Below are 13,298 nucleotides of genomic sequence, written 5' to 3'. Positions count from 1 at the left end.
CAGAGATTATTCTTTTGGACTGCAAGTGATCAGTTATGTGTGCCAGCATGACTCATGTGCTTCATTTTCAAGTCTAATTCTTGCTGTGCATATACAGTTGCAGGCTGTGAGTTCTGGTGACCACAGGTCCCCAGAATGTACACTGGAGCTGGTGTATATGAAGAAGTTACTGCTTCCTTGCCTGGAAAGGACCTGAACTAGCCTCATTTCAAACTCCTCCCTATACTGTGTGGACTTGAGGTTTTGTGGCAGTCCTCTAGGTCTCACCTCCAGTCCCTCACTTGAATTTGTTTTCTGATTCTGCTGTTGCTGCTTCTGTGTGACCTGAGCTCTACTGAATCAAATTTAGAGTCCACAAACTCTCACTTAAAATGAGTCCAACCGAAAAACCTTTCCAGAGATCATCCACTCACGTCCCTATTGTGACTCGAGCTATTAGCTAAGGAGAGCTGTGGTGTCTGGAGCAGAGGATTAGTGTGACTCAGGCATATTTCTCCCAGGACATCATGTTAACATGCCCACTACAGACAGAAGGTTTGTTCTCATCTTTAAAGGAGGTGGTGAGGACAGATACAGCCTAGAGAACTCCAAATGCTGCTGAAGACAGACTCAGTTCCCCCTAAACATGTGGCACACAGGATGTCTGTCTGTGTGTGGACGGTCTGGCTGCTGGTGTGGTCGGTACCTCATGCTATGTAGATATAATAGCAGTTCAATTCATCCTTCTTAGGAGGCTGTGGGTTTTATTTCCTTTAGCTTTCATTTTGTATTGTTTTCTTTTCCTCCCCATCTCCCCCACTTGCTGTTAAGTGAGATTTTGAAATATTCCTGTGGAAAGGGCCAACTAGTGGTGACAGACTGAGCTGCCACCAGCAGAAAGTGATGTCTAAATGGAATGTGATGTTCAAAAGTTGCACATGAAGTGTGTTGGGAGTGTGCTGGGATCTGAGGGGTACTGGGCATTGCTGCAGTTCCCCCATGGTTTTTAGGATACCTGCTTGGCTTTCTCAAAAGCAAGGACGCACACTTGCAGCTTGCTGCCAGCTTGCTTAGCTGATTTTCATGCTGTCGAAAGAGCATTCTCACTTCAGTTTGCTGTGTGGAGCTTGATGTGACAGGGCCTCCCTCCCCCAGAGATACCTGCAGAGAAGCAGAAAAGTAGATGTTGACTCTGGGAATAAAAGGGTCGAGGAACTGGGCCCAAAGAGCTTCACTTTCTTGCACTGAGATTGGTCTTGTACTACCTTCCAGTACTTGAAGGGAGCTTACAAGAAAGATGGAGAGGGACTTTTTACAAGGACATGTAATGACAGGACAAGGAGGAATGGATTAAAAGTAAAAGAAACTAGGTTTAGATTAGATATTAGGAAAAAGCTCTTTATTGTGAGGGTGGCGAGGCCCTGGCACAGGTTGCCCAGAGAAGCTGTGGCTGCCCCATCCCTGGAAGTGTCCAAGGCCAGGTTGGACAGGGCTTGGAGCAACCTGGTCTAAGTGGAAGGTGTCCCTGCCCATGGCAGGGCTTTGGAATAAGATGAACTTTAAGGTCCCTTCCAATCCAAACCATTCTATGATCCTGTGATCCTACTACACGGATAACTTTGTGTCCTTCCTCAGTTTGCACAGTGCCTTCCCACCCGGTGTAACCCTTATTTGGTGTAAGGACTGGCAGAACTGAGGCCTTTAAAGACCTGACATGTCCCTGTGGGATGTGCCAGCTGGGAAAACAACAGGAATATATCAGGAGGTACAAGCTGGAAGGTGCAGTGTTTAAAGCGAGGTTAGTTAACTCTTGGAATAACTTGGCCGAGGTGGATTTACTGACACTTGAAGCCATCAGATCAAGCTGAGTTTATGTGGCCTGATGCAGAGCTTTCTGGGTGAGGGTCGAGTGACTAAATTTGGAGTCCCAGATGCATCATTTCCCTGTATCAGCCCATTCCTGGGGGCTGACGGGGCTCCCAGAGGAGACCTGCGAGGAGCCCGCGCCCGTGAGCACTTCCCTGCGGTGCCCAGACCCCGAGGCGAGACTGAGCGGAGGGAACCTGTGACAGCGACGTGTTAATGTGATTAATGAGGAGCCCTAATTGTCACGGACAGCCCGTGCCGGCGCAGGGAAGCGCTGCCGAGCGGCCCCGCGGCGGGCGGGGAGAGCATCCCTGGGGACCGGGGCGGCTCCGGCGGGGAACAATGAGCGGGGTTCGGCGGAGTGGCTGTGCGGACGGGATTTAATGAGATTTCCGAGTACTGACAAGAGCTGGAAGCGTTTAATAGCTCCGATTTAAATTATTCAGGACCGGGCGGGGCCGGGGCTGTGGGGGAGCCGCTGGGGCGGCGCGCGGCCGCCAGGGGGCAGCATCGCCCCGCCGGTGGAGAGAATCCGCTTGGATGGAACCGGGATAACGGTCCTGGAACCGGGATAGCGACCCTGGAACCGGGATAGTGATCCTGGAACCGGGATAACGGTCCTGGAACCGGGATAACGGTCCTGGAACCGGGATAACCATCCTGGAACCGGGATAACGGTCCTGGAACCGGGATAACCATCCTGGAACCGGGATAACGGTCCTGGAACCGGGATAACCATCCTGGAACCGGGATAACGGTCCTGGAACCGGGATAGCGACCCTGGAACCAGGATAGTGACCCTGGAACCGGGATAACGGTCCTGGAACCGGGATAACGGTCCTGGAACTGGGATAACCGTCCTGGAACCGGGACAACCGTCCTGGAACCGGGATAACCATCTTGGAACCGGGATAGCGATCCTGCATCCCGGATAACCGGCCTGCATCCCGTGATAGAGACCCTCCATCCCGAAATAACCACCTTCCATCCCGGGATAACCCCCCTCCCTCCCCGGATAACGATCCTCCCTCCCCAGATAACGATTCTCCATCCCGGGATAACAAAGTGAGTCACCCGCTCATGGCCCGAAAGTGGCCGCGGGCCGAGGGGTAACATCATCACAGAATCACAGAATGCTTAGGGATGGAAGGGACTTGAAAGATCATCCGGTTCCACCCCTCTGCCATGGGCAGGGACACCTCCCGCTAGACCGGGCTGTTCCAAGCCCTGTCCAAGCTGGCCTTGAACAGTTCCAGGGACGGGGTAGCCACGGCTATGTAACACCTAGTCTAAATCTCTCCTCTTTTAGTTTGAAACCATCCCTCCTTGTCCTATCACTGATTGCCTGTGTAAAAAATTGCTCTCCCTCTTTCTTACAACCCCCCTTCAAGTTCTATTGCTGAATACCTGACCTGTTTATAAAGATTTAGCTCTGAAATGTAGCTCTGGGTTAGCCAGTTTGTAGCAGGGGATATGGCCAAGAAGGTGTTCACTCTCGCTCTTTTCTTGATTTCTTTTTTTTTGTCTCTGGTTCCCCTTAAACTCAAATAGCAGCACTTTTCAAATACATGCAGTGACCAGACTAGATCTTTTTTCCCCTCCTCTTCTATGAAATGCAGATGTTGCTCTGTTTTCTCTTGTTCTCTTATTCAGTAGGAGGTAAGATTTTAACCAGGCTGACAGTGGGGTTAAGCTCAGGCAGGCAAATCCCCCTGTACAGTACATGGCCCCCAAACTGCTTTCCTCTCTCACCCACTGCTTTACAGAGAAGAGGAGTCTTTTGAGGGATGCACTGTTGTATTATAAGTGAGGAATTACTGAGAATGGAGAAATTAAAGCCTTTTAAATATTTAATGGAAGAAGGTTTTCTAAATTATTTAATAGCTTATTATGAAAGATTGCATAAAATGGTTTGGTAATTTATTCTTTACAGAAAGTAGCCTTAAGAAGCATTTTACAACATGTAAATATTGGTAGGAAATGCACCTAATTTAAAACCCTATCTTATTCCTACTGTCAAAGGAATTATACAGCACCCATACAGTTTTCAAATAACTTTAAACCTTTATTGTTTCTGTTCTTGAAACACTTCTCTGGCATAGGGAAATGCTGTTTATACTGATTTTACTGAAGTGCAGAGGCACAGAGAACAGACTGTGCTGAGACTGAGGCACATCAGATCTGACCATGGCAATTCCTTTCAGATCCCAGAAGCTGTAGTCTTTGTTTTGGGCATGGGGATGCCCTAAATACTGACACAGAGGAGTTGTGTAGCCTCCGGGTGACTCATGTGCAAAGCAGGAGCTGTTCATGGCCAGCCTAGGTGTAAATACTGAGAGCCCTTCCCCTCTCCAATTCCCTCTTCCTTCTTTTCTATATATTTAGTGGAGATGGAGATGGGATTCAGCTGCCCACTGACTAGTCATTGTATAAAATCAAATGAACAGCTCTGCTTTCCAAAGTAATGCAGTGCCCTAAGATGAGTTAGAGACCAGCAGCAAACCCACTGTTCACAAAACACACAGAAAACATGGCTTTGCCATGAAAAACCTGGAATTCCTTTTACCCTTATTAACCAAGTGAGGCTCTTGCTTCTGTTCTGACCTGTCTCCTTTATTGACATAAACCACCTGATGCTGGTTTCAGGAGTTTGCCTTAATCTCCCCTCAAACAACCCTATTTTTAAAAGAAATATCTCTGCCTGGAAGGCATCAGAAAGCCTCAAGATATGCTGGTGGCTATATCATCTGTCACTTTTGCTGCTTCCATTTAATTAGAATGAGTTGGAATAATCAATATTTCCTTGTCTTTTACAAGTGTTTAACATGTGTTTACAGAACAGGTTACAGCAACATTAGTGTTTACCTGTAGGTGCATCTACACAGGGTTTTATTTTCCTCTCTAATAAAAATTATGGAACAGATAAGCACTAAAACCCAGGTTAGTGTATTGCAGTATTGATTTCTGCAAGAGCATTGTAAGAATATATTTATCTACCTGTCCTATTATGAAATGGGTAAAAATGTACCACATAACCATTTCAGTCAGTCAATGCTATATTGAAAAGCCGCTTTGTTTGTTCTTCTCAATAGGCCTTTTGAGACACACTTTTTTTATTTTTATTTTTTATTTTATGTGTATTTGTGGAAGAAATGATTAATACAGGATGGTAGTGCTTTGTCTTAAGGCATCTCTTTGTCCACATTTTGTTTTAATTACAACTGTTGTGTTGTGATTTTGGCTCACTCTGAAACTCCACATTGGAAAGCAAAGAGAGAGTAAAATGTGATTAATTATAGTTTGCTGGCCTGGCACCTCTTTAATGCCAGCAATTACTCTATTTTCTCATGGCATTCTGAACAAAAAGGAGCTGTTAAGGCCAGGCTGGACGGAGCTTTGAGCAACCTGGTCTAGTGGAAGGTGTCCCTGCCCATGGCAGGGTGTTGGAATGAGGTGATCTTTAAAGTCCCTTCCATCCCAAAGCATTCTGTGATTCTCTGAGTGTGTTGAGCCATGGGCTTCTGAGAGGTGTCTGCCTACATGCTTTTATGACCCTAGAGATGATTTGGCCTCCGATGTGGTGGTGTAATTTTGTGTTTCTTAAAAGCAAATTTCTAATTGATCAAAAGAAGAGTGAAATTAAAAGAGTGGTGGAGAAGATGAGAAAAGGTTATTGTCACCTCTCCGTAGTGAAGACCACATTATTATTGCTCTCACAAATTGCACTGTGTCGTGCTTTCTATAGCAGAAGGTCAAGTTGCGCCCAGGGATAGAAGTGAGAGAACAAATATAAACAACAAAAGCAAAGAGACTCAAATGTCTATAAAAGGGAGTGTTTGAGCTGGTTATTCTGTGGAATGCGTGTCAGTACTGCTGCACAAGGGTCTCTGTGTAATGATTTCAAAGGGTAACTTCTGGGTACAGGTGGGCTGGGTGTGAGAGGTGATGCTGGAAGCAAGGGGAGACAGAAGTGTCAGAGGATGCAGCAGTGCATTGATCACACAGACACGCTCCTGTGGATGTGACCCTCTGCTCCTGAGGCAGCCACACTCCAGGGCCTTGGCCAAACCTTTATGAAGACAATGAAAGATTTTTTTCCCCTTTCTCTAATAATCTCTGGTTCATACTGTTAGAGGCTTCATGTAATCATGTGGAAATGTGTTTGCACTATGGTGGAGTCTTAGACCTTACAGCTTTCACAGCATTTGGGTGGCGAGAGGGCACATGGTTATAAAGCCCCAGCAAGCTGCATGTTCTGTTTGTGATTCCTAGTACAGTGAACTCTGCCTTTAGTTAATGCAGTGATAATTCAGAGCTGCCTTACCACAATTTCTCTGTGTTCTTGGAAAGAATGGAGCAATACAACTGCTGTCTTCTGCCCTGGATTGCACTGTAGATGGCACTGTGAAACAATGATTTTGGTTACGGAGATGTATTTTACAGCACCACTCCAGACGTTAATTGCAGTGTAATATGACTTTCTTTCTAGGTCCCCAAAGTGAAGGAAAAATTCTGAGATGCAGAAAGTCTTATTTGCTGCCGCAAATGGGAATCTGGAATAACTATGAAAAACACACTGAAATAATTGTGTTTGACTGGAACAAAACTCTTACAAAGTCCCCAAGGTAAGAGCACTTTTTATCTTTCAAATGACACTGAAGATTTGCTGTTCTGGTGAGCAACAATATCCACTTGAATCCAATAGAGAATGAAGGCTTGACATTTCTAGAAGCAGCAGCCCACTGACGCTGAAGGGCTCAGCACCCCTTGCTGCATCTGTCTGCCAAATTTCATTTTTCTCCTGCCTTTTCAAAGATCCTCTTGTATTTCTTTACATTAGCAGGCTGAGAACTTGAGTCCTGTCTACCTGCAAGGCAGACCAAAGTCTGAAAATGTATCATTTGTATGGTACTGGATGCTTTTAGCAGCCTTTCTGTTTGGATATAACTAAGTTGATGCTTGGTAGTGATACACTCATTCCCGGACTTGAATATTCTTGCAAAGGGGTAAGGTTACCCTGTTACCCTGGTGAACCCTGGTTTCACATTCCCTGTCTAACATCACAGCATGGCTTCATAATCTGGGAAAGCTTTTGAAATTATTTCAGCACACAACCATTTCTACTGAGACCAGTTTCACTCCTGCAGTGGGAACAGTGGGAACACTTGGGTTCACTTAATTGCTGAAATAGCAGCTGATAAGCACACAGCGCATGATTTGAGACTAAATACCTGTCCCTTCCATTAACTCCTACCAGTAACGGCACGTTCAAAGTGCCTGATCTGTGGTATTTAATTCCCTGGGTTAAATCCTGCTTTCAGTCACACCTCAGGAAATCTATAGGAAAGTTCCTGCCTTTGTTATGATACCACAGAGTGAAACCAGAGCTGGAGTCTCTGCTATTTGGATCAGATTCCAGTGTTTGCATTTAGAGCAACAGACAGATGGGATTGCAGGATGAGCAGATGATGACATCCTATTTAGTGATAACTGGTGCATGAGCTGCAAGCTCATGTATGTTTCTCATGGAGAGAGCAAGAAAACTAAGATTAAATTCATCTCTCTCCTCAAGAAAATGAGGTTCAGTTACCTGGGAAAGAAATGGTACATCGATTTCAGAACTTACTAGGCAGTTTTCTTAGGCTAATATTGGATCACCAGTAATAATAACATTTATGCTGTTTTCACAGTGACTCAATCCCATTAGCTGCAGTGGCATTATGTGGTTCAGCTGGATGCAAGAGGTGAATTAGGTTCAGCTGCTCTGAATTAGCCTGGGAGTGCTCCATAAGAGGGCACTCACAGGGTAGGCAAGGACTAGTGATGTCTTTATTTTCTGAGCTGTAAAAGATCCTCAGTGTGTTCCTTCCTGTACCGGTTCATTTGCATTCAGGGTGGTGACACTGGGCTTGAGACAGAGCACCTTCTTAAAGCCAAAAAACGGTACCACATTGTCAAATCAGTCCTTAAAATGTGGATTCTTTACATGTAATCTTTGCTTTCTGCGATTTGTAGACAAGGCGAGCTCTTTATTAATGCTAGTTGTGTAATTTTTAAAAGAAGTTTGTAGGGCTGGAGTAAAGTCTATCAGGGCAGCTGAAGATGCTGGGGTTTGCACCAATGTGTAAAACAGTATTTGTTGCTAAGATATGTTTACGTGCAGCAGACTTTTTGTCTCTTAATTTTTGATATTAGTAAGTGCTTTTGTGATTTGTTTGGGCTTTGTTAAGATTCACAATAAGAGAACAATATCGTTTTACGAAGTGTGAAAGTGAAACTTATGTAAGCACTACTAAATGAGGAAACATGGCCTCTGCTTTGGTTTTGTTTGTAGATGTTTATCAAACTTAAACAACATCCAAGTGCTTCACCTGGCTGTGACAGTAGAGCTGTCTAAGGCATGAATTGTTTCTTTTTTTTCCTTTTTTTTTTTTTTTTTACTATCCCTATATTCAACACTTGAATATTGGGTTAACTGAATAGTCTCAGACATTTTTAAAGATAAACAGATAAACAAATTATTTGGCACATACTTGGAAGAATCAGAACTGGAATCCGCAGGGGGAAGAAGTTCCCAAAGGACTTTTTGGTGCAAATAAATATGCTTGTGATAGGCTTGTTGAAATCCCAGTATGTTGATTCCCTGCACACTAACATCACTGCTATGAAAGCAGTATTTAGTTCAATTTATGCAAATCTATAAATTGCCTTTAATTAATTTGATGTATTCCTGCTTACAGAATTTGCTGAAAGTGTGAAACGTGGTATCTAAGGGTTCAACTACATAATGCCTGTTTATGTATCACACAAGTAATAAATCATCATAACTGAGTTTAAGAAGATGATTAGATTCCCTTTCTATATGATGAATGGCAAAACATAAGCTATTGAGGGATTTAACTGTAGATATTTGCCGAAAAATTACTGAGGATTTGTGATCTTAGGTCTAACGCTAAGACTAACAACATGCACTTTCTTTAGAACAAGTGTTTTCTGAAATGCAGTTTTTAACACCCTGGCAGAGAAGTGAGTCCTTGCATATTTGCCTGAGGTGCTGGTTTCATGAGTGTTTAACCCTCAACAAACCTACTGGAAAGGAAAGCTCACAGATGTTGTGTGACTGGGAGGCCCAGCCAGTTCCTGCACACATGGGAGCTGGTACCTTTAACAAATGTGTCCTGAGAAGTGTTGAGTAAAAATGACATTTTTTTTTTTCTATGATTGGGGCAAGTGCAGTTTAAAAATAGTAGCGCAGCTTATAAATATGTATATTTACATTTGAGTGTGGAGGGATCTTAATAAAAAACAACCCACCCTTTATTTCAGATTCATAGAAATGTATTGCTCTCATAATGTGTTATTATAAATATGTGTTTGTGGGTAATGTGATGTGTGATAGACATTGTTTTGCTTCTAATTATGAAACATTATTAACAAATAACTGATGCCAACTAAATCATGAATGTGATTTTGTCACTGTTGTCTTGTAATAAGCCATATTGGTTATTCTTCAGCATCATCTCAGCTTTCCTTCCCCACATCATTTTTATGTCATTCCCTACATACATTGTTCTTTCACTCAACTGCTTCCTTTTCTGCCTCCAGGATGAGATTCTGTGCCAAATCAATGCTTCTCTCTGAGTGGCTCTTTCTGGTCTATGTGTTAATGGTCTGCTGTAAATTGTTGTCGGCCTCTAGCCACCATCCCCGGGGGCACACAGGTAGGAGCTTTTAAACTCATTATGTGCTACTGAGACCAATTAATACCACTTGCAGCATGCTAGAGCCCACTTTTTAGCAATGGATAATTGATGAGGCTATTGACAGCATGTTATAATCAGTGCAATAGGTTAAAAATATAACACCAAGAAAAAAATGAGTTATTGTAAATTTTCGTGGTTTTTCTCTAGTAATTTTATGTACTGAAGCTCACCAGACAGTTTTTTTTTTGAGTGACTTCATGACTGCTAGGACTTTGGGATTTGTTTGTGTCATTTTGCTTTATCTGTATTGGGATTTGTTTGTGTCATTTTGCTTTATCCGTATCCGAAGACATTTTGAAATGTATCTTTATCTTCTCCCTCTTAATCCTGTCGTTATCAACTGACTTTACAGCGGTGTCATTGGCTTTGGTGGGCAATAGATCAAAGCCTTCAGACTTATCTTAGTCAGTTCTTTCACTGAGTAACACAAATTCTGAACAGTGTTTAGATCAGCTTGTGATGTGCTCCTTCTTTTCCTAACTTGCATAGTGAGGCAACCAGAAAGATCTTGCATTTAAGGGGATGTACTATTGTAGTAGGGAATTATCTATGAGGAACAATGTGTTATCACATTACAAGTGACTGAAATAGCTCAGAAAGCAGGGTTGGCTTCATGGAGAGATATCAGACTGAGTCTCTGGAGCCACATCTCTGTTAGGATCATGCAGACACATCAGCTTGAAAGGAGAAAGAGAGAGAGATGTACCTGTGCCAATGAAAAGGTATCTGTACAAGTCCTAAATAAAATAACTGTGCTAAGATTGTGTCACCTTTGATCCCAGGAGAGAGATAAATTAACAAAACACCTCTTTGAGCACCACTTCTCAGGAGAGGCCAAAAGCCTGGCTGCAACACCATGATGATGCCTGTATTCTCAGCAACATAGTCACCTTCATGGTGGCTTGGGGACTTCAGCAAGTGTTGCTGTTTGTGATGTGGTCTTATTCTTAAATTAGTCCTAGAGTCCATATGTAATGTTCTTAGCTCTGAGCCAGACTCTTGTGGTTCAGGTCTAATGTTAGCATCCACTCCAGCTCAGCACTAGGAAGTGGGGATGCATTTCTTAAGGCTCCATCCTCCAGATGAGACAAACTATTGATCTCTTTCCTGGCTGCTTCAAGTGGTCATCTAGGTGGGAGCTGAAGGCTCCTCATGTGCTCTCCAAAATGTCTTCAATCCTGGCAAGCAGGACTGACTGTCCTGCACAGAGATGCTGTGTCTGTATCTATGTGCTCAGAGCACATCAGCAGTGGGTGTCTCTGAGAGCTGCCAAAACCACCTCCTTGCCTCACCCCAGCACCAGCTCTGTGCTCCCAGGTGCTGTGCAGCACTCGTATGTGTTTGCTATAAAATGCAATCACAGGCTATGGAGAATAACTGGAATGTTGTAGCAAAAGCCCAAGGAGTGATTCCAGTGAACGCAGTGTTGGAGGAGGATCTGTACTACTGCTTTGCAGGGATCTTTTATGGAAACTAGTTCAATCACTTCAATGAGGAAGGGGGTTTATGCACAGTGACAAGTTAATTAGGCCCTCTTGACCTTTCCTGTAAACAACTGCTGCTTAGCAAAGCATTTCAGAGCTGACTACACAGAAAACCCTGGAGAACAGCCTTCTGCAGCTTTTGTCATTTAGGGAAGAGTCTTGTCAGAGGGAATGATATTTTTGTCTTTTCAAAATGCACTTTGCATTTGTAACTAAAGGAAATACCCATAATAGGGCGCTAGTGATTTTGTGTTGTGGGCTCATATGATGAACACTTATTATATATTACGTAAATTATGATGACAATATTTTTTCAGAATGCTTGACTGCCTGCCTATAGTTGACACCAGAAATTCTTTCCACCGTATCAAAGAGGTTCCATAAAACACAGTCAGGCTGCTTGACTGTTAAGCAGATTTGTGCACTATGATTTCTCTGGGAGGCTAAAGAAAGATTCTGCTCTTCAGGACTAGTTTGGTCTGATTGTGGAGTTAGTTTTCAAATGGGCACCCTTGAAGCTGGAACCTTCATGCACCTTTTTAGATTATGGTGTCTTGTTCTTCCCCAGATGTGAGTTTCCCTCATGCCATCCCTCATCCCTTTAGGGTTCCATGTGGTAGATGAAACAGTCATCCCAGTTTTGGTTCTCCAACTCTCTATGTCTGACACTTGGTACCATAGAACATTTAGAGGGCTTGAGGAGCTCTCCTCAAGGGGCCAGTGTTTCCCAGCCTCACCTTATCTTTGCTGTTTGACACAACACCTGAATAGACCTTCTAACATATGATCAAATCTGTGCTGGAATCTGTTGTTTGAGCAAGACGTGTCCTTGTTCGTCAGGAAAACAAATAATTCAGAGCTTTCAGCACAGCCTGTTTTGTGGAAAGCAAATAATTAGCCTCATTTGTTTAATAAAATTAGCATGTTCTTGGATGGCAATCGAGATAAAATTTTTGCAGTCAACAGGCAGCATTAACACTTTTTAAAGTAAAAGGTCCTGAAGCACATAAGAGGGATGAATTCAAGCTTTGGGTTTGACAAATGCTTTGTCTGGTGTCCCTTGGATCAAGCAGCTGTAACCTGACAGGTACATGCTGAGGTGGGATGTACATGCTGAGGTGGGATGCTGCTTATGAGGCAGGAGGTGCTGAGCCTGGGATACTTTAGGGGGAGCTGGTTTTTAAGAACATTTTGTGCCTGCTCCTGGCAATCAGTGTGTCTCAAGTGATGTGCTTGACACCATCAGTGCCTTTGAGTCAAATGCATACTCACTACGGCCAAGAAACTGTATTAACTAAGAGCAGACAATAGAATTTAAGATGAAAATGAAGATTGACTTTTTCTTTTCAAAATACTACCATTTTTAAGGAGCCTAATCCGATAAAAGACAATTATTGACTTGGGTCATGTTAGATGGTGCCTGAAAGAATAACATTCTACAGCTGTCTGCAATATTCAGGCAGGAACAGAGACTAGATCTTAAGGACCCAATAACCATCTTGTTTCTGAGAAGTGGGAGAGAACACCACTGAGCAATCCCTTTGACAAAGGAGGCCTCTTCACTGTAATAAAGTGTAAGGCAGACCTGGTTCTTTCTTTTGTTCTGTGAAATATTCACCACCATCAAATGACTGGTAGGGGAGAAAGAGACTGTTCAATCCTGCCATTGCTTTGCAGAAGTTTGGATCTCAAGCCCAGCTTGGAGGATGCAGCCTATTTTTAATTGGAGCACTGTAATTGCTTTGACTGGCAGAGTTAACCAGGCAAAAGGTAGGGAAGAAATGTTCCTTCTCATTACCATTGGATCGTTGAAGATGCTGCTTATGCAGATTATTCCAGCACTCTCCCTGTTCATCTGTGTGGAGAAGACGAGTCAGAATGTTCGTCTGACTTTGTTGCTCTGAATTGCTTTTCTGAAGAGTTTTTCTTTTGCACTAACAATAGCCAAGGGAAGCATAAGCACCAACCTTACTATAGCTTTTGGGCGGTATTTCAGGCTCCTGGACTACCTAACACCAATATAATGATCAATTCTATGCTGTTCTGGATGAAGCAACATACATTTAGTAGCAGAAAACATTTGTTTCCACCTCACTGCTGTAAGTCAAAATCCACAAATGAAGCAGCATTGAAAAGACACTTTGTCAGGTCAGCTCACGTGGAAGCTGGACTTGCAGAACATCAGTTGGTACTGCCAGCTGAGCAG

At 43.4% G+C, this 13,298-nt stretch overlaps 1 protein-coding gene across 7 annotated transcripts in view; it reads left to right on the top strand.

The window, feature by feature from the left end:
• The window catches only part of FAM19A4 (family with sequence similarity 19 member A4, C-C motif chemokine like), a 79,299-nt gene that overhangs the window by 27,026 nt on the left and 38,975 nt on the right, over positions 1-13,298 (top strand). For 6 of the 7 annotated variants that reach the window (XM_017835129.1, XM_017835128.1, XM_017835132.1 and 3 more), the window contains 2 exons: positions 6,335-6,470; positions 9,451-9,566. In XM_017835129.1, coding sequence (XP_017690618.1) covers positions 6,391-6,470; positions 9,451-9,566 — 196 coding nt within the window. In that variant the 5' untranslated portion in view covers positions 6,335-6,390. Of the gene's footprint in view, positions 1-6,334; positions 6,471-6,685; positions 6,852-9,450; positions 9,567-13,298 lie in introns of all 7 variants that reach the window. The other variant, XM_017835134.1, reaches the window with a different exon arrangement.

The sequence above is a fragment of the Lepidothrix coronata genome, unplaced genomic scaffold (genome assembly GCF_001604755.1).
Source record: "Lepidothrix coronata isolate B3197 unplaced genomic scaffold, Lepidothrix_coronata-1.0 Scaffold249, whole genome shotgun sequence".
NCBI classification, from domain to species: Eukaryota; Metazoa; Chordata; class Aves; order Passeriformes; family Pipridae; genus Lepidothrix; species Lepidothrix coronata.
This window is presented reverse-complemented; position numbering and strand designations above follow the sequence as displayed.